This window comes from Chlorocebus sabaeus, chromosome 20, assembly GCF_047675955.1.
Source record: "Chlorocebus sabaeus isolate Y175 chromosome 20, mChlSab1.0.hap1, whole genome shotgun sequence".
Lineage (NCBI taxonomy): Eukaryota > Metazoa > Chordata > Mammalia > Primates > Cercopithecidae > Chlorocebus > Chlorocebus sabaeus.
This window is the reverse complement of record NC_132923.1, coordinates 7,827,644-7,853,503: the sequence shown is the minus strand read 5'-3', so window position 1 is coordinate 7,853,503 and position 25,860 is coordinate 7,827,644. Positions and strand designations below refer to the sequence as shown.

The following is a 25,860-nucleotide window of genomic DNA, read 5'->3' as shown; positions in this document are numbered from 1 at the left end:
AAGATGAATCATTTTTCCTGGTTTCCAAAAGTTATATTTTTCTTTTTTTCCTTTTTGACAATAATACCTCTTTCTAAAACAAAAAAATAATTTAGATATTCCTTATCTTCTCAAATCTAAGGAAAATGAGTACTGAGATTTCAAAATACACTTATAAAAAACAAAAAAAGACATATATATTAAAAGTTCATCTACATTTATCAGGCACCTGTAGAAAATAACCTATTTCTCTAACAAATAACAGGTAACAAAATAACCCTCTTACCTGCCGAAGTCTGTACTGCCCTTTCGTTAGAAGGCAGTGACTCCTTTCTGTGAGACCGATTTAGTGAAGTGTCCTGTGCAGAAAAGAGTCCAGGGCTGTCAGTTAATTTCTTCCGGCCACTGGAGTTAGGGTTTGAAACTCTGCAGCTGCCTATTGCACTTGTGAAAAGGTTTGTATGTTCATCACTGCTGGCTGGCTCAGAGTTGGGAGTGAATCCTCCAAGGGATAAACTTGGAGAACTTTCTGAACAGTCAATCTGTAAAGGTGTCTGCAATCCCAAAGCCAATGGACTAGATTCTGAAGGCTCTCGGTGGACCCACTGTTCCTCTCTGTTTATTAAGCTTTTTGAAGGAGAGAGATGAGGGCAGGACATGTGACAACGGTGCTTTTCCTTATGCTTATATCGCTCTCCAACAGTATCCTTTCCAAATCTATAGCGCTTTAAAGACTCCAGGACAGATCGGGAAGCGCCAGTGTCCATAGAAACCTGGGGTTGTTCAGAAGAACGGTGTTCTCTGTGTTTGTGACGGTGCCTGTGTTTGTGCTCAACCATCCAACCATAGGCCATCTCAGGAGGAACACTGGGGTAGGTACTCATTGAAAGGAGGGGAGTCCTGCTGGTTGTAAGAAAGGCCTCCTGTCGAAGTAGCTTATGCTTTTTCTTATGGTATTTGGCGGGATTGAGAAGTAAATGACCAGCGTGCATATAGGAAGGAGGTGGAAGTGGCGTGGTGAAAGAAGGTGATGGAGGAGGTGGATAAAGAGTGGGAGGATACCTTCCATAGTAACCTAGTCCTATGGGAGCAGCTGTAAGGGGTGAAGGAGAATAAGGCATACCATAAGATGGATAGAATCCAGTACTAGAAAGAGGAAAACTAAGGCTGTGCATAAAAGGCATTTCAGCCATTGCCTCCCTCATCTTAGGGGGTCTCCCTCTTTTCTTTTTTAAGTCAGGTTTTCGAATGTAGTGCAAAGGGTCTAGCGGGAAAGAAGGATGTGTATAGAAACTATTAAAGTTGATTCGAAAGATAGTTGGCAGAAGATCTCGGGGGATAAAATGATGACTTCGATGGGTGATCCGAATTTCACTTAGGCGACTTATTAGTTCCTCCAGCTCTGCAATAAAGTCTGGATCCTGTCTATTTCGAAGCTGGGGATATTTCTTTTTCCGTTTTCGTTTCTGCCTTTTCATCTTGTCATAGCTGAGGTAATCATGATTTCTGCGCTTACATTTGTGTTTATGTTTTTCTTTAAGACTGCTTAGCACTGTAGAGGTTTCAGGGGGAATCAGAGAAACATGCTCAAAAGAATGCCTCCTCTTTTTTTGCCCACAAAATTTCTCTGCCCTGTCTGATGTGCTGTTATTATCTGTTCCAATTCCACTATCACTGGGAATGGTCTCATCACTATGAGACTCACTAATTGGGGAAGGAGTAGCTTCTTTCAGAGATGTGAGTTCACTCAAGTGCGAAGGAGAATTTGGCAACAAAGTAGGAGGAGATAACCGCCTCCTCCCCTTTGAGGCCTTCTTCATTGCAAGAGTCTGAATCATACTGCCCTGTCTGGAGTGTAAATGCAAATATGGCACTGAACTGGGTTCAACAAAACCTGCATCACTACTTACAGGGCTCTGACCTCCACTAGTGCCAGAAGACTGAGAGCAAATAGGTGATGGAAGAATCTCAGAACTACTAGCAGATGAAGGCAGTAATGGGGGAAGAATCTGTCCTAATGCTGACCCAGTTGCCTGCTGAGCTGTTTGCTCAAGAACAGCAAGGCTAGTAGGACTACCAGAAAGAATACCATTTAAGACAGTTTTTGGTTTGCGACCTCTTCTCTTTCCTATATAAATGGTTCCTTTCTTGCTGACATTTATCTGTTGGCCCAATTTAGAGCCAAATGTGGCAGCAAGACTTGATACCGTATTATGGAGTTTGGATTGCACTTTCCCTTTATTACTTGATTCTACAGAACTTGAAAGAATCTGATTCAACAGTTTCTTTCTCTTTAAAGTCTTCATTTTATTTATTTTGCGGATAATTGTTTTCATTAACTGTCCATTGTTTCTCTTGGTAATTTTTTTATCTGGTTCCATCTCAAGGTCACTCATACTACAGACACTTGGCCTATGACTGTCATCTAGGTCATCTGGATCCTGAAGTTGATCCTCGCTCTCAAAGAAATCACTGCTACTTCTATGGTTGTCACTTTCAGATTCTAGCTTGCTTGGACTTTCAGTGGCAACAAATGGAGCCACTGACAGTACAGGTGGCTTCATCTTGACTGGTGACCTCATTTGCCTCTTAGGCCTGCCTCTCTTTTTTGGAAAAGGAGATACAGACAGACTTTGTTTGAAGGAAGGGATTTCAATTTCTGGCTGTAAAATTGGGGGTTCTTGTTCTTCTTTAGACTGTAAAGAAAAAACTTTAGAAGCAGGGATTTTTAAAGTCCTTTTAGGTGGCCCTTCCAGTTGAGGCATCTCCTTAGATTTAGGCCTTCCTCTTTTGGGCTTATAAATATCAGACAAAAGGTCACTAGAGACACACATACTGGAGGATAGTTTGTGAGTAGCAAAAGACTTATGAGATGGTTTTTCACTATCAGCTAAGAGAGCAAGAGATGGAGCTGTGGATTTGCTCAACTTTGGCAATCGGCGTTTAAGGAAGTCATGATCTACAAATGAAGGGGGTCCAATGTTTTTCATAAACTTGGCTGGCTCAGAATTACTATTTGATAGTGAGCTACATGAAACGTTTTTAAAAAGCTCTGATCTTTCTAATTCTAGCCCTTTTGGAGACCGGCATGTGCTTCTTGCCACCACTTTAGTCCACCGAGGTTTTCTTCCTTTTCTTTTTTTTAATGGTTTGGACTGCAAACTAGTACTTAGGCTTTCAGCAACTTGGCAGTGTTTGTCTGATGCAGATACTGCACCCAGTTTTAAAAAAGGCTTATTACTAAATAAACTAGTGAAGTTAACAACTGAAGGAGTAATAGTATGAATGCTGGATTCAGAAGTCAAACTTGGCTTTTTTCCAAGGGAAGAGCTGATTCTTGGAATATCTATATGGGTAGTTTTTGAATCATTTACCTCTTTATCAATCCCTTTACATTCAATACTAATGCTATGACCCACTGACCTATGACCAACATTCAAGTGGGTACTTTCAGAAGTAAACTGGTTCTTTCCAACAGATTCAGAAATTTCTTCAATTAGTTCTGTAGTAGAACTTAACAGTAATGGATTAGGAGCCAACTGTGAGGAAGTTTCAGGGGGACTTCTGGTTAAAGGAATAACAGATACAGTAGGTGATGGGGAAGGGAGATTGCTTTCTCCTACTGCACTGAAAGGGGATTTAGCCGTAGATACATCAGAAGCACCTCCCATTTGAAAGTCTGGAGAAGTGCAATATACAGGAGGCTGCTTTTCATGCTTTGAGGTTTCATAAGATCCCCTCTCATTGGATGAGAAACTGTCTTGCTGAATGGATGTTCCTTCATTAAACATTTCTTTCTCCAAATTAATGGTTTCTTTTCGTACTGAGAACTTTTCCAATATGCTTTCTTTAGTCTGCCGTATAACATTCTTTTCAAAAGTTTTGCTGGTGGCACTGTCTTTCAGGGATTCAGAAAGTTCCTGACTGTCCTGATTATTGATGTTTGTACTACAAGAAGCCTTAAGTGGTTCCTGAGTGGGGAGCAGTGCTTCAGCTTTAAGGTTTATGGCATCTTTACTGATCAGACCTGCCAAAGGACAACTCACTAGTTTCTTTCCAATGTCCTTATTAACCAATCCCATTGCTGAACTTGCTACAATCTTCTTTGCACAGTCCTTGGCCACTAGGCCAACAGTAGAACCCAATTTCTTTCCCAAATCTTTATTAACCAGTCCAACCACAGTGCCAAGTCCTAACTTCTTGCCAGACTCTTTATTCACTAAACCTGGAACAATACCAATTCCTAGCTTCTTTCCTGAATCTTTGCTTAGCAATCCTACTGTAGTGATAGTTCCTGGCTTTTTGCCTAAGTCTTTATTAATGAATACCGCTGTAGTGCCAGTTCCCAGTTTTTTCACAGAGTCCTTATTGACCAATCCTACTGCTGCATTAAACACTGGCTTTTTCCCAGGATCTTTAGTTACCAATCCAACTGCTGTGCTGATAGTTGGCTTTTTTATTAAGTCCTTATGTATTATTCCAGCTACAGAGCCAACACCTGCTTTTCTGATCAAATCCTTGCTAACCAATCCTGCTGTAGTGCCAGTTCCTAACTTCTTCGGTTTTGTCTTGGAAGACTTGGAAGGAGGACAGGTAGCAATCAGTTGTGCCAACTTTTCTGTTACACTAGTTCCTCCATTAAGTAATGCTCTGTCCTTTAAATCAGGATCCCGGCTACCAACAAGAGTAGATGGTGTTGCGTTAATATAATCTGCCATTTCTGAGTGTACTGGAGATAGCTTCTTAGACAAAGGATTGTTTTCTCCCTGTGAATGAAGATGGATGACTTCTTCAGACTGGCATTCAATGGCTGCAACATCATCTGCTTTCTTGTACAACTTTGAAGGGTCCTAAAATTTGAACAAGAAAAAAGTTAAAGAGGGAGTAAACCTTATACCACTTCAGCTTAGCTTAACAATCCAACAAACTAATGGATCACATATTAGATATACAATAGGCAACAGAGGCTTTTAAAAAAAAACTAATATTATACCAGTGTCACAGTATGCTAGCTCATCTGCTGCTATACGAGAGGCTATAATGGTATATTATCTTTGTTGACTTTCAACACAATAAAACTACATATTAGTGGGTCTTCAGAAATATCCCTGATATTTTTGACATTTTTAAAATGGCAAATCAATAGTCTATTTTCATCTTACTTTTGACTGGGTAAATATAAATGAAGCATATGAAGGTACCATTTTTGAAAAGAAAATTATTTTTAGCTACAGTATCTCATGGTCTTCATCTAAAATAATAGTTTACTGCCTACCTCCTTCATTGACTTAAATGATTCTAAACCTATAGAAGACAATCCCTAACCTACTTCTACTCTTTTATAACTCATTCTCAATTATGGTCTTGAGTGAGCAGTAGAGTTCTCTCTTAATGTGGAATAGGAAAGACAATTTAAACATTCATATTTTCTTCAGAATGTGTTTTTATATAAAATCTTACAGTGGGAAGCAACATTTAAGTCATTTACTGTAAACTGCTGTCTAATTCATGAATCCTCACTATATATACTCTAGAAATAAATTCACTACTTCACACAATAGTCTGTTTCACTTCTGGATAACCACTGAAGAGTTCTTCCTAACTATACAATACTCATGAAAGAACTGAATAAATATAAAGTTATACTGTGTTTGTGGATAGGAAGACATAAAGATAATTTTCCCTAAGCAAATTTATAAATTTAATGCAATCCCAATAAAAATACCAACAGATTTCTTTGGCATTCAGAAAAACGGATTATAATGTTCAATGGGGAAAACAGATATGAAAGAATAGCTAGAAAAACCTAAAATGTAGAAAAGCCAGGGAATAACCATACCAAATATTATTTTTTAAAGCCCCAATCATTGAAACAGTATAGAAGTGACAAATGAAAAGACAAACCAATGAAACAGCATAGAAAACATAAAACCAAATTCAAGCATGTATGAAAATGTACTGCATGGAAAATGCTACAATCTAGTTATAAACTAGAAAAATTCCATATGCATTTAACTACATCCTTTAACCCAGAAATCCTACTTTAAGGGTCTATCCAAGATACACTCTTAAAAATATAATGTCTGCACAAGGGTCCAAAATGCACCACTATTTTAATATTTTAAAAACCCTAAAAAATGCAAACAATTATCTACAGGAAACTGGCTGAATAAATTAAGGTACATCTGTACAATGGAATACTGAGAAACTGTCAACAAAAACAAAAGTAGGAGGAGTAGGAGGAGATATCAATACAGTGCTACGGAGTGATTTCCAGGATATATTATTAAATGGAAAAAAGCAAGGTTGAGAACAATGGTTATAATATGCTATGCCTTATACATATAATATACCTTCTGTATAAGAAAGTGGGAATGAAGAATATGTATATGCATATTGATTATATTTTAAAATGGAATGAACCAAAGATTAGCGAAAATAGTGACTTATGGGAAAGTAAACAGGGATAGAAGCTAGACCTCTATGCATCTAACTTTATGGTTTTTAGTTTGGAAGTGTTTTACATAGTTACGAAACAAAGTTATATATAATAAAGGAGAACATCCCAAATCTCTAAATATTAAAAACAACAGGCCGGGCGAGGTGGCTCACGCCTGTAATCCCAGCACTTTGGGAGGCTGAGGTGGGCAGATCACCTGAGGTCAGGAGTTTAAGACTAGCCTGGCCAACATGGTGAAACCCCACCTCTACTAAAAATACAAAAATTAGCCCAGGGTGGTGGCATATGCCTGTTAGCTACTCGAGAGGCTGAGGCAGGAGAATCCCTTGAACCTGGGAGGCAGAGGTTGCAGTGAGCAGAGATTGCACCACTGCACTCCAGCCTGGGCGAAAGAGCATGACTCTGTCTCAAAAACAAACAAACAAAAAAAAAATTCATCTATTCAATATATAGAAAATTAGTTATATAAGTATATGAAAAGTAATTATTTTGAATTACTATAAAACACAATATTGAGAATCTACATCCTAAAATCTCAAAACATTACCCAAAAAACAAACAAGCAAAAAACCCAGCCAGGCACAGTGGCTCACACTTGTAATCTCACCACTTGGGAGGCTGAGGTGGGCAGATCACCTGAGGTCAGGAGTTTGAGACCAGCCTGGCCAACATGGTGAAATCCCATCTTTACTAAAACTACAAATATTAGCTGGATGTGGTGGCGGGCACCTGTAATCCCAGCTACTTGGGAGGCTAAAGTATGAGAATTGTTGAACCTGGGAAGGGGAAGTTGCAGTGAGCCAAGATCGCGCCATTGCACTTTAGCCTAGTGACAAAGCAATTGCACTTTAGCCTAGTGACAAAGCAAAGCTCCGTCTCAAAACAAAACAAAACAAAACAAAACAAAACAAAACAAAACGCCAGGTGCAGTGGCTCATGCCTATAATCCCAGCACTTTGTGAGGCCAAAACAGGTGGATCACCTGAGGTCAGGAGTTTGAGAGCAGCCTAACATGGTGAAACCCCGTCTCTACTAAAAATACAAAAATTAGCTGGGCATAGGGGCACATGCCTGTAGTCCCAGCTACTCAGCAGGCTGAGGCAGGAGAATCACTTGAACCTGGGAGGGGGAGGTGGCAGTGAGCCAAGATAGCACCACTGCACTCCAGCCTGGGCAAAAGAGCGAGATTCCATCTCAAAAAAAAAAAAAACAAAAACACCAAAACCAAAAACCAAAGAACCTCTACCTCTCTCTCTCCGTTTTTTTTTTTTAGAGATGGGGTCTTGCTCTGTCACTCAGGCTGGAGTGCAATGGCGCAGTCATAGCTCACTGCAGCCGTGAACTTCTGGGCTTACGCCATCCTCCCCAGCCTCAGCCTTCTGCGTAGTTGGGCTGAAAGGCACAAGCCATCTTGCCCAGCAAAAGGAAGTGGTAAATTGCCCTCAGTGAGCATATTACTGGTAATACACAGAGTATAGTAATTTTGAATTTAAATAGATAGATGACTAACAGATACATACATATAATAAGTAACCATGTTAATATCACTAGGAACCAAAATGCTGGAAGAAAAAAACATACAGCTATAAAATCAAAGAAGTAAAAGGCTGTAAGATAGAATTAAAAATATATGAAGTCTATCTACCTCTCTATCCAATAAAATGCCTACAAACATCGGCAACCATGAACACCTCAAGACCGTGGTCTCTAAATACCGTTTCCCATTAAAATGAACCAGGGCTCCTGCAGAAATGACTGTTTCCAAATATTAGACAAGAAATGTAAAAGATGATCCTAGTGACAGGTATATAACTCTAGTATCTTCACTTTGAACTAGTCACTATGTTTTTGTATTAAATTTTCCATAATGAAATGTGTTTATTGAATTAAAAAAAGTTCTTCCTAAGAGTAAAGTGAAATATATTTTTCTGCAACTTTCACTTACTGGTCCAAGCCTCACTTTCTAAAAATCAGAGTAAATCTAATTCCTCTTCTTCCCAATGGTTGTCAGACATTTGAACTCAACCAAAATATTTAACTTCCTGACTCAACAGTTTCACTTCTTTCTGATCATTTTCTGATTCAAGTGTTTAAGTTTGTAAATACCCCTCTTTACATGTGGCACCTAAAAATGAACACAATACATCCAGTACTTGACTGACTCAGAATAAAGGGAACTATCTCTTCTTTTGGACTGGACCTTGTAATTTTGCCCAAGGGCAAACTGGCTTTGATAGTCTCATATACTCAGACTTATGTTAACTTGAAATTAAATAAACCAGGCTGGGCACGGTGGCTCAAGCCTGCAATCCCACCACTTTGGGAGGCCGAGACGGGCGGATCACAAGGTCATGGGATCGAGACTATCCTGGCTAACATGGTGAAACCCCGTCTCTACTAAAAAATACAAAACAACTAGCCGGGCGAGGTGGCAGGTGCCTGTAGTCCCAGCTACTCAGCGGGCTGAGGCAGGAGAATGGCGTAAACCCGGGAGGCGGAGCTTACAGTGAGCGGAGACCCAGCCACTGCACTCCAGCCTGGGCGACAGAGCGAGACTCCATCTCAAAAAAAAAAAACCAGAAATTAAATAAACCCTACACACTTTCTTCACGTTATATTAAAGAATCCCAGGGAGGTGGGGAAGGTTAATAGGTACAGAAAATAAAAAAAAATAAAAAATAGAAAGAATGAATAAATAAGACCTACTAATAATTGATAGCACAACAGTGTGACTATAGTCAATAATCATTTAATTGTACATTTAAAAATAACTAAAAGAGTGTAACTAGATTGTGTGCAACACAAAGCATAAATGCTTGAGGGGATGAATACCTCATTCTCTATGATGTGATTATTACGCACTGCATGCCTATATCAAAACATCTCATGTATCCCACAAATACACTATGTATCCACAAAAATTAAAAATGAAACAAAAAACAATTCCCATTCATTACTTTTATAGTTACTTTTAAAAACAAATATTAAGTTTGTTTTAATTTTTAAACAGATTTATGCCTGAAAATGACACTTCCAATTTTAAAAGTTATCCTTAAAAATGTGAACTATGATTACACGCAATACCATGTATCACATGCAGTTAAAAAAAACAAACTCTGGCTGGGTGCAGTGGCTCATGCCTGTAATCCCAGCACTTTGGGAGGCTGATGTGGGCAGATCACCTGAAGTCAGGACTTTGAGACCAGCCTGACCAACAGGGAGAAACCACGTCTGTACTGAAAATACAAAGTTAGCTGGGTATGGTAGCACATGCCTGTAATCCCAGCTACTTGGAAGGCTCAGGCAGGATAATCGCTTGAACCCGGGAGGCGGAGGTTGCTGTGAGCTGGTATCATGCCACTGCACGCCAACCAGGGCAACAAGAATGAAACTCTGCCTCAAAAGCAAGCAAACAAAAAGCCTCACAAACAACACTGAATTAATAGACCCAGAAAAACAAAGTACATACTCTGACTTCATTTATATAAAGACCACAAAGAGGAAAAATTTATTATGATATTAAAAGTCAAAAAACTTGTTACTCCTGGTAAGGACAGTAATGAGAAAGAAGTCCAACGGGTTCTTACTGGGTGCTAGCAATGTCACACTACTTTTTTATTTTTTTTTAAGACAGGGTCTTACTCTGTGGTCCAGGGTGGAGTGCAATGACCTGATAATAACCTTCAAATTCTAAGCTTAAGTGATCCTCCCACCTCAGCCTCCCAAGTCTAGGACTGCAAGCACAAGCCACCACACCATGCCTGGCTAATTTTTTTTTTTTTTTTTTTTGGTAGAAATGAGGTCTTGCTTTGTCGTCCAGGCTAATCTCGAAGTCCTCGAGGCTCTAATCTCGAGGCCCAAGTGATTTTTTCCTCAGCTTCCCAAAGTGCTGGGACTACAGAGTTGAGCCACCACACCTGGCAAACACATTTCTTAAACTGAATGCTTGGTTCTCTGATATGGCTGAGTTCATGAAAATTTGCTGAGCTGTTACCTTTATGATAGGTATTTTTCTATATGTATGTTATACTTCAATAGGAAGTTATTTTTTAAATTCTGTCTAAAAGTAAAGTAGAAACATGTTCAGCTTCCTTAATTGGCTAATGAATGTGTTCAACCCTGGTTTATCACTTTTTTTTTTTCAAAATGGAGTCTTGCTCTATCGCCCAGGCAGGAGCGCAGTGGCGCCATCTCGGCTCACTGCAACCTGCGCCTCCTGGGTTCAAGCAATTCTCTGCCTCAGCTTCACGAGTAGCTGGGATTACAGGAGCCCGCCACCATGCCCGGCTAATTTTTGTGTTTTTAGTAAAGATGTGGTTTCACCATCTTGGCCAAGCTGGTCTTGAACTCCTGACCTCATGATCCACCTGTCTTGGCCTCCCAAAGTGCTGGGATTACAGGCGTGTGTGAGCCACTGTGCCTGGCCTGGTTTTTCACTTTTACCAGAAATAAATATCTGAGAGAAATTAAAAGCAGTTTAAAACAGAGTTCATATCCCACAGTAAATTGTCTATTACTAAATAAGGCACACAGATAATCTGATGTTGATTTCAAAAATCTTTTCTTCCAAATTCTGATACTATACAAAATAAATGAATGAGACAACATTAAGATTTTGAGATCAGGTGTGGTGGCTTATGCCTGTAATCCCAGAACTTTGGTATGAAGAGGTGGGCAGATCACGAGGTCAAAAGATTGAGACCATCCTGGCCAACATGGTGAAACTCCGCCTCTACTAAAAATACAAAAAAAAAAAAAAAAAAAACAATTAGCAGGCATGGTGGCGCATGCCTGTAGTCCCAGCTACTCAAGAGGCTGAGGCAGGAGAATCGCTTGAACCCAGGAGGCAGAGGCTGCAGTGAGACGAGATCCATGACACTGCACTCCAGTCTGGGCAACACAGCGAGACTCTGTCACCAAAAAAAAAAAAAAATCTTGAAAACTGTATTTGGTACTGATATTATCCTCTTACATTTGAAAGAACCCTTTAAAATGACTGATAAGAGGTATCACTTTAAGAGAATATATTACCAATTAGGCACCGAAAAAGATGCTGTATTAAAACATGACATTAAGCATGTAATTTTTTCCAACAGGAAAATAGCTTTATTCCAAATATAAAATATTCTCATTTAAAAAAAAAGAACCAAAGTATAAACAATATCTTTCATGAATAAAGACTTTACGTTTCAGATATTTTACTGTATACATCAAAATAAACAAGTGTACATTCTTTTCTACAAATGGAGCCAACAATGCTTGCTGTTTTGTAGCCCATTTGCTTTAAATGATATGACACCTTTATGTGTAAATAAATGAAAAGTTAGATGTTAAATTCAACAGTTTCACAATAGTTCATAATTCATAAAATTCACCTACTGGCTGTACTTAGATTCTGGCTTTTTGTTACTATAAATAATATGGTAGGCTGGGCGCGGTGGCTCACGCCTGTAATCCCAGCATTTTGGGAGGCCAAGGCGGACAGATCATCGGGTCAGGAGTTCGAGACCAGGCTGATCAACATGGTGAAACACCCTCTCTACTAAAAATACAGAAAAATTAGCTGGGTGTGGTAGTGCACGCCTGTAATCCCAGCTACTCAGGAGGCTAAAGCAGGACAATTGCTTGAACTCGGGAGGCAAAGGTTGCAGTGAGGCGAGATTGAGCCACTATACTCCAGCCGGGGAGACAGACCAAGGCTCCGTCTCAAGAACAAAAAAACAAAGCCTGGGCGCGGTGGCTCACACCTGTAATCCCAGCACTTTGGGAGGCCGAGGCGGGCGGATCACGAGGTCAGGAGATCGAGACCATCCCGGCTAAAACAGTGAAACCCCATCTCTACTAACAATACAAAAAATTAGCCAGGCGTGGTGGCGGGCTCCTGTAGTCCCAGCTACTAGGGAGGCTGAGGCAGGAGAATGGTGTGAACCCAGGAGGCGGAGCTTGCAGTGAGCCAAGATGGCGCCACCACACTTCAGCCTGGGCAACAGAGCGAGACTCCCTCTCAAAAAAAAGAAAAATAAGTCTTTCTTGCATGTAGTTGTCTAGTGTGTATAACTAATGCATACACCCTTTGGCTCTGTAATTTCACCTTTAAAAATTTACCTAAAGGAAGTAATTGAACAAGTATGCAAAGAAAAATGCAATTGGACATTTACCACATTATTATTATTTTTATTTATTTTTCATTTTATTTTATTTTATTTATTTTTTGAGAAGGAGTCTCCCTCTGTCGCCCAGGCTGGAGTGCAGTGGCGCGATCTCGGCTCACTGCAAGCTCCGCCTCCTGGGTTCACACCATTCTTCTGCCTCAGCCTCCTGAGTAGCAGGATTACAGGCGCCCGCCACCACACTCGTCTAATTTTTTGTATTTTTAGTACAGACGGGGTTTCATCATGTTTGCCAGGATGGTCTCCATCTCCTGACTTTGTGATCCACCCGCCACAGTCTCCCAAAATGCTGGGATTACAGGCGTGAGCCACCACTCCCGGCCAAGAAAGACATTCTATTCCCATTCAGTATTTAAGATGTCACAACCTTAAATAAAGACTTCCGGCCAGGCGCAGTGGCTCAAGCCTGTAATCCCAGCACTTTGGGAGGCCGAGACGGGCGGATCACGAGGTCAGGAGATCGAGACCATCCTGGCTAACACGGTGAAACCCCGTCTCTACTAAAAAAAAGTACAAAAACACTAGCCAGGCGAGGTGGCAGGCGCCTGTAGTCCCAGTTACTCGGGAGGCTGAGGCAGGAGAATGGCATGAACCCGGGAGGCAGAGCTTGCAATAAGCCAAGATCGCGCCACTGCACTCCAGCCTACACGACAGAGCTAGACTCCGTCTCAAAAAAAAAAAAAAAAAGGACTTCCCGGGTTGGGCGCGGTGGCTCACACCTGTAATCCTAACACTTTGGAAGGCCAAGGCAGGTGGATCATTTGAGGTCAGGAGTTCCAGACCAGCTTGGCCAACATGGTGAAACCCCATCTCTACTAAAAATACAAAAAAATTAGCTGGAAGTGGCAGCACATGCCTGTAATCCCAGCTTCTGGGGGAGGCTGAGGCAGGAGAATTGCTTGAACCCAGGAGACGGAGGTTGCAGTGAGCAGAGATTGTGCCAGTCTGGGCGACACAGCCAGACTACATCTCACACACACACACACACACACACGCACACACACCCCTTCTAGGCGACACAGTCAGACCACACACACACACACACACACACACACACACACCTTTCTGGCCAGGCGTGGTGGTCTGCACCTATAGTCCCAACACTTTGGGAGGCTTAGGCAGGAGGATTACTTGAACCCAAGAGTTTGAGACTACCCTGGGCAACATAGGGAGATCCCCTTCTCTTCAAAAAATAAATCTAAAAAATTAGTATAGTGGTGCATGCCTGTATTTTCCGGTACATGGGAAGGTGAAGTGGAGAATGGCTTGAGCCAGGAGGTCAAGGCTGCAGTGAGCCATGATCACACCACTGCACTCTAACCTGGGAGACAGGCTAAGATCCTGATTTTTTAATTGCATTTCTGTTTACATTTGACTTATCTATTATTCTAAATGTCTTTTCACATGATTTTGCTGGCCATCTGTATTTCTCCTGCAGTGAAAAGCTGTTCAAGATCCTGGTCCATATATTTTTCTCAATTGTGGAGGTCATTTCTAATTTAGATGGGCCCTTAATATCTTATAAATAATACTCCTTTGTTTCTCACACGTTGCACATTTTTCCCAATTTACCAGCTGTCTTTCACCTACTATTCTTCTTGAAGTTAAAACCTTAAACAAAAGTTTTTAAATTTTTTTATTAAAAAGTGAAAGGCCCAGGCTGGTTTCAAACACCTGGCCTCAAGCAATCTCCTGCTTCAGCCTCCCAAAGTGCTAGGATTACAGGTATGAGCCACTATGTCTCACCAAAATCTTTTATGTATTCAAATACTTATGAAATACTGTACTAATTACCTCATATATTCCTTACAACCACCATATAGTGCAATTACTATAATTATCCTCATTTGAAAGATTAAAGAACGGTTTAGATACTGGCTAACTTGCTCAAGGTCACTTAACCAGTAAATGATTAAGAAATAATTTAAACATAGTCTAATTTCATAACTAAAGTTCTTAACCACTGTATTAAATAAAATAATCTCTTTAACTTTATAGGTTTTTTTTTTTTCTCTCTCATTTTTTTTGAGACTGAGTTTAGCTCTATCACCCAGGCTGGAGTGCAGCGGCTCAATCTCAGTTCACCGCAACCTTCGTCTCCTGGGTTCAAGCAATTCTTGTGCCTCAGCCTCCCGAGTAGCTGAGTTTACAGGGACCTGCCACCACGCCTGGCTAGTTTTTGTATTTTTAGTAGAGATGGGGTTTCACCGTGTTGGCCAGGCTGGTCTTGAACTCTGGACCTCAAGCGATCCACTCACCTCAGCTTCTCAAAGTGCTGGGATTACAGGCGTGCGTCACTGCGCCCAGCTCTCTTTTTTTCATTCATGAAAAAATATATTTCAGCCTAAGGTGGAATATAGTTTTGTTTACTTTTTTTTTTTTTAAATGGAGTTTCGTTCTTGTTGCCCAGGCTGGAGTGCAATGGCAAGATCTTGGTTCACTATAACCTCTGCCTCCCAGGTTGAAGCGATTCTCCTGCCTCAGCCTCACGAGTCGCTGAGATTACAGGCATGTGCCACCATGCCTGGCTAATTCTGTATTTTTAGTAGAGACGGAGTTTCTCTATATTGGTCAGGCTGGTCTCGAACTCCTGACCTCAGCCACCAGCCTTGGCCTCCCAAAGCGCTGGGATTACAGGCGTGAGCCACCATGCCCAGTCTTGTTTTCTTATACTTGGAAATATCATGTCCTCCTAAAGACGACAATCTTCACTACATTTTCAACTAATTATTTTTTGGTTTCTTTTCGTTTTTACTTTACTTGCCATATTAAATTCTAAAAATATAATCTGGGGGTAGGGGAAGAAGCCTTTATTCCAAAAGGTTTGCACATTGTTCTATGAACATTACTCATTTCATGCCCATTGATTATTTATAATTGTAACGTAGTAACATTACATATTCTTTTTTTTTTTTGAAACGGAGTCTCGCTCTGTCACCCCCGCTGGAGTGCAGTGGCGCGATCCTGGCTCACTGCAAGTTCCGCCGCCTCCCGGGTTCAAGTCATTCTCCTGCCTCAGCCTCCCTAGAAGCTGGGACTACAGGCGCCCGCCACCACGCCCGGCTAATTTTTTTGTATTTTTAGTAGAGACGGGGTTTCACCGTGTTAGCCAGGATGGTCTTGATCTCTTGACCTCGTGATCCGCCCGCCTCAGCCTCCCAAAGTGCTGGGATTACAGGCTTGAGCCACCGCGCCCGGCCATATTCTTATTCATATTTGGATCTTACTCTAAGTTATTAAGGTTTTGTTTCATTCATATTTATGCTTATTCTTGTGCCACTAATATATAGATACTAAAACTTCATAATAACGTTTGAATACTTGAAAAGAATTAGTGTTTTTTTTCTTGTATTCCTAAAGAAATTCCCCATTTTATTTACATTACTGAGATTTAATTCACATGCCATAGAATTCACTTTTTTTTTTTTTTTGAGATGGAGTCTGGCTGTGTCACCCAGGCTGGAGTGCAGTGGCCGGATCTCAGCTCACTGCAAGCTCCGCCTCCCAGGTTTACGCCCTTCTCCTGCCTCAGCCTCCCAAGTAGCTGGGACTACAGGCACCCGCCACCTCGCGTGGCTAGTTTTTTGTATTTTTTAGTAGAGACGGGGTTTCACCGTGTTAGCCAAGATGGTCTCGATTTCCTGACCTAGTGATCTGCCCGTCTCAGCCTCCCAAAGTGCTGGGATTACAGGCTTGAGCCACCGCGCCCGGCCCCTTCACCTTGTTTTTGTTTGAGACAAGGCCTGGTTCTGTTGCCCAGGCTAGAATGCAGTGTCAATCTCAGCTTACCACAACTTTTATCCCCCCAGGTTCTAGTCAACATCCCACCTCAGCCTTTCAAGTAGCTGGGATCACAGGAATGCAACACCATGCCTGGCTCATTTTTTCTAGAGATTAGACTCTCACTTTCTTGTCCAGGCTGGTCTCGAACTCCTGAGCTCAAGCGATCTGCCTACCTCAGCCTCCCAAAGTGTTGGAATTACAGGCATGTGCCATTGCACTCAGTCAAATTCACCCTTTTAAAGTGGACAATTCAGTGTTTGTTTGTTTGTTTTAACTATAGCTACAGAATTGTGCAAATATCACCACTACTTCACTACTTTAATAACATTTTCATGGGGCTGTTTTTCCATATGTATACTTCCTCATAAACTTGAGATATGACTGAAGTTTTTAAAAAACCTCACATGGCTTTAACTTTGTATCTTAATATAGAAAAACATATCCTGACATTAACTTTAGCTCTACAATAACAAAGTAAATGTATTTAGTCAAGCTTTTCGTGTTTCTGGGTATTTATCTATATAAGTCCTAAACATGTGCTGTTAAATGTATTTCTAAGTATTTCATAGATTCTCCTGCTTCTTTCATTAATTCTTTTTGCTGTTATAGAATACTTTCTAACTATAACTGATAGTATTCAAGAACACTTGATTTTATTTTATAATATTAAGTTCTTGCTTCATCAAGAATTCATGTTTTCAGGCCAGGTATGGTGGCTCACGCCTGTAATCCCAACACTTTGGGAGGCCGAGGCAGGAGGATCACGTGAGGTTGGGAGTTCAAGACCAGCCTGGCCAACATGGTGAAACCCATCTCTACTAAAAATACAAAATAATAATAATAATAATTAGCTGGGCGTGGCATTGTGTGCCTGCAATCCCAGCCACGTGGCAGGCTGAGGCAGAATAGCTTGAACCAGGGAGGTGGAGATTGCAATGAGCTGAGATCATGCCACAGCACCCCAGCCTGGGGGATAGAGCAGGACTCCAACTCCCCAAAAAAAAAAAGAAAAGAAAAAAAAAACCATTTTTTTTTTCCAGCAAGTATTTACTAAGTACCTACTATTGAGCACTGAGGATAGCAGCAGTTTTAAAAAACAGCCAAAGACACCTTCCTCCATGGAGATGTCACTGTAATGCATGAGCAAAGTAGAGAAAATAAGTAAAATATTTGGTGTATCAGATGATAAAATACACTATGGAGAAAATTAGAGCATGGAAGAATTGAAAAGACCAGGGATGGAAAGAATTTACAATGTTAAGACAGGCTGTCAGGAAGGTTCTGATTGAAAAGTCATTTGTGCAAAAATCAAAAGGAGGTGAAAGACAAAGATGGATCCATGCAGGTATGTGGGGGAAAAACAGGAACCAAGAAAGCAAAGGCCTTGGGCCAGGAGCTTGTCTTTTTAAAGAACAATAAATAATCCAGGTTTGCAGTACTAGAGTAAGCAAGAGAAGAATAATGTGGCAGGTGGTAGGAAAAGGGACATTTTTCAGTCCAAGAAAGAGGAAGCCACTGGAAGATTTTATGAAGAAGAGGTATATGACCTGACCATTCATTCAACAATATTTATTGGTACCTACTCATTGTGGATATGTCAAGGAAAAGACAGACAACAATCCCCATTCTCATACAACTTATATTGCAGAGAGAAGGACAGTAAAAGAAAAACACAAAAAACTTTTAAAGATTATTATTTGTTAGAAGATGGCAAGGGTTATGGGATAAACACCAAGTGAATACTAGGAGATGGCTTACAAAATTAATTAGGCAATTAGGTTATGTTTCAATGATCAGCTAACATTTTAGTAACGACAGAAGTGAGGAAATTATTAACAGGAGCATAAAGAATGCCAGAGTGGCAGGATTTGACCAACTGACTCGGGAAAATAATAGGTGTTCAGAGGCTGGGCGTAGTGGCTCACGTCTGTAATCCCAGCACTTTGGGAGGCTGAGGTGGGCAGACCACGAGGTCAGGAGTTTGAGACCAGTCTGACCAACATGGTGAAACCCCATCTCTACTAAAAATACAAAAATTAGCCGGGTGTGGTGGTGCATGCCTGTAATCCCAGCTATTCAGGAGGCTGGGGCAAAAGAATCGCTTGAACCCGGGAGGCAGAGGTTGCAGTGAGCCGAGATCACGCCACTGCACTCCAGTCTGGGCAACAGAGTGAGACTAGGTCTCAAAAAAAAAAAAAAAAGTAGAGAGGGGTACACATCACAGAGACTGTTGTAAACTGTTTTTAAACGCTTGAGATTTTACTCTGAATGAAATGGGGAAGCACGGTGGGGGGTTCAGTAGAAGAGCAATATGATCTCAAATCTCCAAATGGTCCCTTTAGCTAGTTTCAAGAGTAGAAGCTCAGAGCCTTACTGGCAAGCTACATACTTATTTTGACAAGACTTAGACTTGAGGGTAGTGACTCAGATGAAGGTAGAAACAGTGGAAGTGATGACAGATAACAAAGACTGTGTTATATTTTTACTGCACAAAAATACAGTAAAAGAGGAAGACTGAAAATGATGATCAGGAGTTTAGTTTGAGACATGTTAAAATTGAAATACTAAACATCAAAGTAGAGAAGTAGAAGAAGACAGATTCAGATTTGGAAGTCAACAGCATATTGACATTTAAAAGCTTGAGACTGGACATAACCAAGTGAGGGTGAATGTTAACCGAACAGTAAACTAAAGACTGATAATACCAAGGTATTGTAACATTAAAGATCAGAAAGATTGAGAAGCCAGAAAATAAGAAGGAAAAAAAAAGAGAGAAAGAGAGAAAGAGAATGAATGTGTGGTATCTTGGAACCCTAACGAAGCACATATTTCCAGAAGCGACAAATGCTGCTGACAAGTAGAAATGAGAACACACATTTGTTTGTTGGATCATTGGTGATCATGCAACAGCAGTTACTTTATTATGGAGCAAAAACTTGATTGAAATGGGTTTGAAAGAATGGAAAGAGAAATCTAAAAGGTAAGTAAAGAATAGCAAGGGAAACAGTCAAGTCGGGTGACACCTAGATGATGAAGTAGAATCAAAGTACAGTGTGTGTTACCTAACAATGGGGATAAATTCTAAGAAATGTCTCTAAGAAACATGATTTTTGTCATTGTATGATCATAGCGTGTAATTACACAAATCTAGATGATATAGCCTGCCACACACCTAAGCTATGTGGAATAGCCTATTGCTCCTAGGCCACTAACCTGTACAGCATGGTACTGTACTGAATACCATAGGTCACTGCAAAAAAAAAAAATAGGATTTTTATATATAAACATAGAAAAGGTACAGTAAAAATATGGTATAATAGATGAAAATCTCCTTATAGAAGATACAAGTACACCTGTATAGGGTACTTACCATGAATGGAGCTTGCAAGACTGTACGACACTCTGGGAAAGTCAGTGAATGCTCAGTGAATGTGAAGGGCTAGGACATTACTGTACACTACTGTTGACTTTATAAACACCGAACACTTAAGCTACACTAAATTTTTAAAAATTTCCCTTCATCAATAATAAATTCATCTGGCTGGGCACAGCAGCTCACGCCTGTAATCCCAGCACTTTGGGAGGCTGAGGCCAGGGGATCACTTGAGGTCAGGAGTTTGAGACCAGCCTGGTAAACATGGCGAAACACCATTTCTACTAAAAATACAAAAATTAGCTGGACATGGTGGCGGGAGCCTGTAATCTCAGCTACTCGGGAGGGTAAGGCAAGAGAATTACTTGAACCCAGGAGGTGGAGCCTGCAGTGAGCCGAGATCATGCCACTGCACTCCAGCCTGGGAGACAGAGGAGACTCTGTCTCAATAAAAAATAAATAAATAAACAAAATAAAACAAATTAACCTTAGCTTACTTTTTTACTTTATTACCTTTTAAATTTTTTTACTTTTTGACGCTTTTGTAGTAACAGCTTAAAATGCAAACATACAGCTGTACAAAATCTTTTTTGTATCTTTGCAATTATTTATTTAAAGATTTTAAAATTTATTTTTACCTTTTCAACTTTCTTGTTAAAAACTAAAACACAAATATTAGCTTAAGTCTACACAGGGTCAGGATCATCAAGACATCATTAGGTGACAGGAATTTTTCAGCTCCATTATACTTTTATGGGACCACCACAATGTGATCTGTCTTTGATCCAAACATGATTATGCAGCACACCACTGTACTTTCTTCTGAATGTGAGAAATGACATCTTTGTCTTCTCAAATATAGCCATAAAAAGAAAAAAGGCATGCACTCATGAAGTTTAATATATATGGATGTATGTATATGTGCATATGGAAAGATAAATCTACTACAGAACTACCCAGTTCTAATGGAATTGACTGAATAATTTCATCTTTCATCCTCTGATTTGAAATGCTACACTTCCCATGTACTAAATCCTCACATACACATGAGTCTACTACTAGTTTTTCTTTCCTTCTTCCTTTGTCTTTCTGAGACAGGGTCTTGCTCTGTCACACAGGCTGGAGTTCAGTGGCAAGAACGTGGCTCATTGCAGCCTTGACCTCCTGGGCTCAAGCAATCCTTCCACCTCAGCCTCCTGAGTAGCTGGGACCACAAGCATGTGCAATCATGCTTGGCTAATTTTTTTTTTTTTAATTTTTAAAAAATTATGTTGCCCAGGCTGGTCTCGAACTCCTGGGCTCGGGCAATTCTCCTGTCACAGCCTCCCAAAGTACTGAGATTACAGGTAGGAGTCACCGCACCCAGCCAATTACTAGACTTTCTATTCGGCGTCAGTGATTTTCCGTCTGCCCGTGCACCACCACCACAATATTCTAACCCTTTTAATTTTTGTTTTATTATCTAATAAGCCTGATTTCTAGTTATTGTTCTTTTCAGAAAAGTTCTGGCTACTTTTGCTTATTTTTCCATATAAACCTTGCAAGTAACTTATCTAGTGCCAATTTGATTTGTTCAAAATTTTGATTCTTAAATTTGCAGATACCCAGAAGTAGTAAAAGCAGGAACTGGAACAGGTATTTGAAAATCCATGTTCATGGCAGCATTAGTTAGTTACAACAGCCAAAAGCAGGCTGCTTCACAGTCCATCAACGGATGAACAAATGAAACGTGGTATATACGATTGACTCTTGAACAACAAAAGTTTGAACTGTGCAGGTCATAGCATATGGAGATTTTCTTCCACCTCTGCTACCCCTCAGACAGCAAGACCAACCCCTACTCTTCCTCCTTGGACTATTCAAACTGAAGACGATGAGGATGACAACCTTATCAACTTCCACTTAATGAACAGTGTAAATACACAATTTTCTATTCTCTAACTTAAAGAATATAATAAATAATACATATATAAAATATATGTTAACAGGCTATGTTATCGTTAAGGCTTCTGGTCAACAGTAGACTATAAGGAGTTAAGTTCTGGGGGAGTCAAAAGTTATACTTGGATTTTCAACTGTGTGTGAAGTTGGTGCCCATAACTTCAGCATTGTTGAAGGGTCAGCTGCACACACAATGGAATATTATTCAGCCATAAAAGAAGAAAATCTTTTTTTTTTTTAATTTTTATTTTTTAGATGGAGTCTCACTGTGTCGCCCAGGCTGGAGTGCAGTGGCGTGATCTTGGCTCACTGCGAACTCTACCTCCCGGGTTCATGCCATTCTCCTGCCTCAGCCTCCTGAGTAGCTGGGACTACAGGCGCCCACCACCACGCCCGGCTGATTTTTTTTTGTATTTTTAGTAGAGACGGGGTTTCACCATGTTAGCCAGGATGGTCTTGATCTCCTGACCTCGGGATCTGCCTGCCTCAGCCTCCCAAAGTGCTGGAGTTACAGGCATGAGTCACCCTGCCCAGCCAAAAGAAGAAAATTCTAAGGAATGCTAAAACATGAATAAACTTTTAAAGATATTATGCTAAGTGAAATAAGCCAGTCACCAGGGGACAAATATTGCATGATTCCACTTACATATGAGGTAACCAGAACAGTCAAATTCATAAAGACAGAAAACAGAATAGTGGCTGCAAGGGGCTTCTGGGAGGGGTTAACAAGGGAGTCACTGTTTAACAGAAACAAAATTTCAGTTGAAGATTTTTTTAAATTGTAGAGAAGAACCGATGGTGAGGGCTGCAAAACAACGTAAATGTACTTAATGTTGCCTCAGCCTCCTGAGAAGATGGGACTACGGGCACACGCCACCATGCATGGATAGTATTTTTTGGGGGTTTTTTTGTTTGTTCGTTTTTTTGTTTTTTTGTTTTTTGAGGCAGAGTTCTGCTTTTGTTGCCCAGGCTGGAGTGCAATGGTTTGATCTCGGCTCACTGCAACCTCTGCCTCCCGGGTTTAAGCAATTCTCCTCCCTCAGCCTCTCAAGTAGCTGGGATTACAGGTGTGTGCCACCACACCCGGTTAATTATGTAGTTTTAGTAGAGATGGGGTTTCTCCATGTTGGTCAGGCTGGTCTTGAACTCCCGAACTCAGGTAATCCCCCCGCCTCAGCCTCCCAAAGTGCTGAGATTACAGGCATTAGCCACTGTGCCCAGTCAGCCTGGCTAGTTTTTTAAAATGTTTTGTAGAAACAGCGTCTCTCTATGTTGCCCAGGCTGGTCTTGAACTCCTTGGCATCACCCACTGTGCCTGACCCAGAAAACACTTTCAAGAAAAGTACAACACTTTCAGTTTGTGGCATATAATCAAAAGAGAACCAAAACATCTGAGAACAGGAGTAAAAATAAAATGCTAAACAGAAATATTAAATAAAATTAAACATATAGGTCAAGAATATATTTTAATAGAAAGTCACCAAATATTTTCTTTTCAAAAGCAGACCACAATGGGCTTTTCTTAAATTATAAAACCATTAGATGCTGAACTTGAATTTTATATTCCACACTGAAGCCCAAATTCTATCCTCATTATATTGCCTTCATAGGATCAAGAGTAAGCCACAACATGTTACTAGTATAAGTTTAATGTTTTTTAAAAAGTATAAAATAATGGCAATACTAATACAGATATCATCATATGATGTAAACTTCACCAGCCAAGAAGTTCTTCTCGCTATATATAATTTAAGGAATAGACATATGGTGCCAATTTGTCCCAGTGGCAGAGGACAAAAAGTCTTCAGGGTCTTTTTAACACCTCTTTTATTCCGAACATGAAAAACCTCTGCAATAGCACATATCTGACTTCATCTATAGTCTTTCTCACAGGATTTCTCCCTATCCCTATCTAACTAGTTATGAAAGAGGTACAATTTTGAACTATGTACTCAGTGATTTTGACTCACAAAGTGAGGTTAGACAGGAAACTTTTCTTTCATCATTAAAAGAAAAGTTTTTATCTTGTCTTTCTAATAATGAACTTTGATAAAAGTTCCAGGTTTTGTCATTTTATCATATAGGACCTTTAATTCTGATGTCTCTCAAAAAGCTTTCATTCATTTCCATACAGCTGTATCTCAAAATTAATTAGTAATGTGTAACTATCGAGCAGCCGTATGTGAGGATCTCTGGAGTGATTTACAATCATTAAAATGAAATCAAAGATATGAGCAGACAGCCATAAAAAGCAGTATATGAATTAGTGAGTCAAAGTAATGATATTTAAGCTTAATTCTCTGGGACTAAAGAAGATATGCCTTCTAACAATTTGGTTCAATAATGATTTTTTTTCCATTAGCAAGATCAATAATGAAATGAGAAACATTCACAGTCACCATTATGTACACCATTAAAACAAACCACAATACAGACTCCAGCAGATATCCTAGATATGAAAGTGAACTCTTCAATCAGCCAAATGCAGTACTGATTAGAGAAGTTCCTACTACATAATGAAATCAAGAATTGAGGATGAACCTGATTAAACTAATTATGGTAGTTTTAATCTTCCTGGTACATTTATAGCAGAGGCTGCAGAGCCCAATGGCAGGGATTTGCTCTGTCCTTCCATTTAAGGGAGCTCATGCTTCCATATTAGAAGTTATTTTGGGAAAAGAGTGACACCCTGTTTATCTCCAAGGCTTTAGGACAGATCACAGCCCCTTAGCTGTCTATTTTGTGTATGTAAAGGGGGAAAAAAGGTTTTACTGAAAGGTAAAGATTCAGGGTATTTTGCATAATTGCTGCTGCCATGAAGAAGCTGGGCTCTGTGCCAACTGTTGTTCTCTTCTCTACCATAAAAATACCTCTAGCTTCAGCAGCTTTTAAAGTAAACCATCAAGATGAAGGTAAGACAACAGAATCCATCATAGCAAGACTTAGAGATACCTACATACAATCAGGTCTTCTTGCTTGAATAGCATTTGTCAACAAGAACATGGAAGTGAAAACGTAGTAGTCAAATAATGTAGACATGCATTCTGGACCTTTTCACAAATAGGCATAAGAAAAAAAAAAAAGCACTCAGAAATGGCACCCAGCCCATAGGGCACAGGTAAGATGACAGACTGTGCCGATCTTCTCCTATTAACAAGTCTCAAATTATCTGGTAAGAGCTAAGGAGCCTAGATTAGGCGTGGTATCTCACCTGTAATCCCAGCATTTTTGGGAGGCTGAGGCAAGCAAATCACTTGAGGCCAGGAGTTTGATACCAACCTGGTCAACATGGGAAACCTTGTCTCTGCTAAAAATACAAAATTAGCCGAACATGGTGGCACATGCCTGTAATCTCAGCTACTCAGGAGACTGAGGCATGAGAATCACTTGAACCTGGGAGGGTAGAGGTTGCAATGAGCTGAGATTGCACCACAGCACCCCAGCCTGAGTGACAGAATGAGACTCTGTCTCTAAATAAATAAATAAAAAGAAACAATTAAAAAAAAAAAAAAAAAAAGAGCTAAGGAGCCTAAACACAAAGAATTGGTTTAAAAAATAAAAACGAAACAAAAGGCAGTTGGATAAACAATACTCTATAGTACTAATAATAAAATTGTTTGACTTGGGCTCATATGGTACCACCTATTAGAGGTAAGTCATTAAGATGTGTTAAACTCTTTCAAAAGGTGTTTGACATCTAAAAATATTTCTTTCTTCCTTATTTTTTAAATCAGAAATGGGGTCTCATTACGTTGCCAAGGCTGGATTTGAACTCCTGGCCTCAAGCAATCCTCCTGCCTCAGTCTTCTGAGTAACCGGGATTACAAACCTGAGTCACCATGCCCAACTTCAAAATGTTTTCTTAAACTAAGACTACTTTCAGATGTTTTTAATTATTTATTATATATTGTCTCACTCTGTCGCCAAGACTGGAGTGCAGTGGCATGATCTCAGCTCACTGCAACCTCCACCTCTTGAGTTCAAGCGATTCTCCTGCTTCTGCCTTCCAAGTAGCTGGGACTACAGGTGCATGCCACCACGCCCAGCTAATTTTTGTATTTTTAGTAGAGACAGGGTTTCGTCATGTTGGCCAGGCTGGTTTCGAACTAGTGGCCTCAAGTGATCTACCATGCCCAGCTGACTTTCAGATGTTT

The 25,860-nt window shown here is 40.2% G+C and overlaps 1 protein-coding gene across 5 annotated transcripts in view; it reads right to left on the bottom strand.

Moving 5' to 3' along the window:
• ASH1L (ASH1 like histone lysine methyltransferase) overlaps nt 1–25,860 on the bottom strand; it is a 220,747-nt gene that overhangs the window by 134,282 nt on the left and 60,605 nt on the right. For all 5 annotated transcript variants that reach the window (XM_073008291.1, XM_007976839.3, XM_037997810.2 and 2 more), the window contains one exon: nt 266–4,829. In XM_073008291.1, the coding sequence (XP_072864392.1) occupies nt 266–4,829 (4,564 nt within the window). The remainder of the gene's footprint in view (nt 1–265; nt 4,830–25,860) is intronic.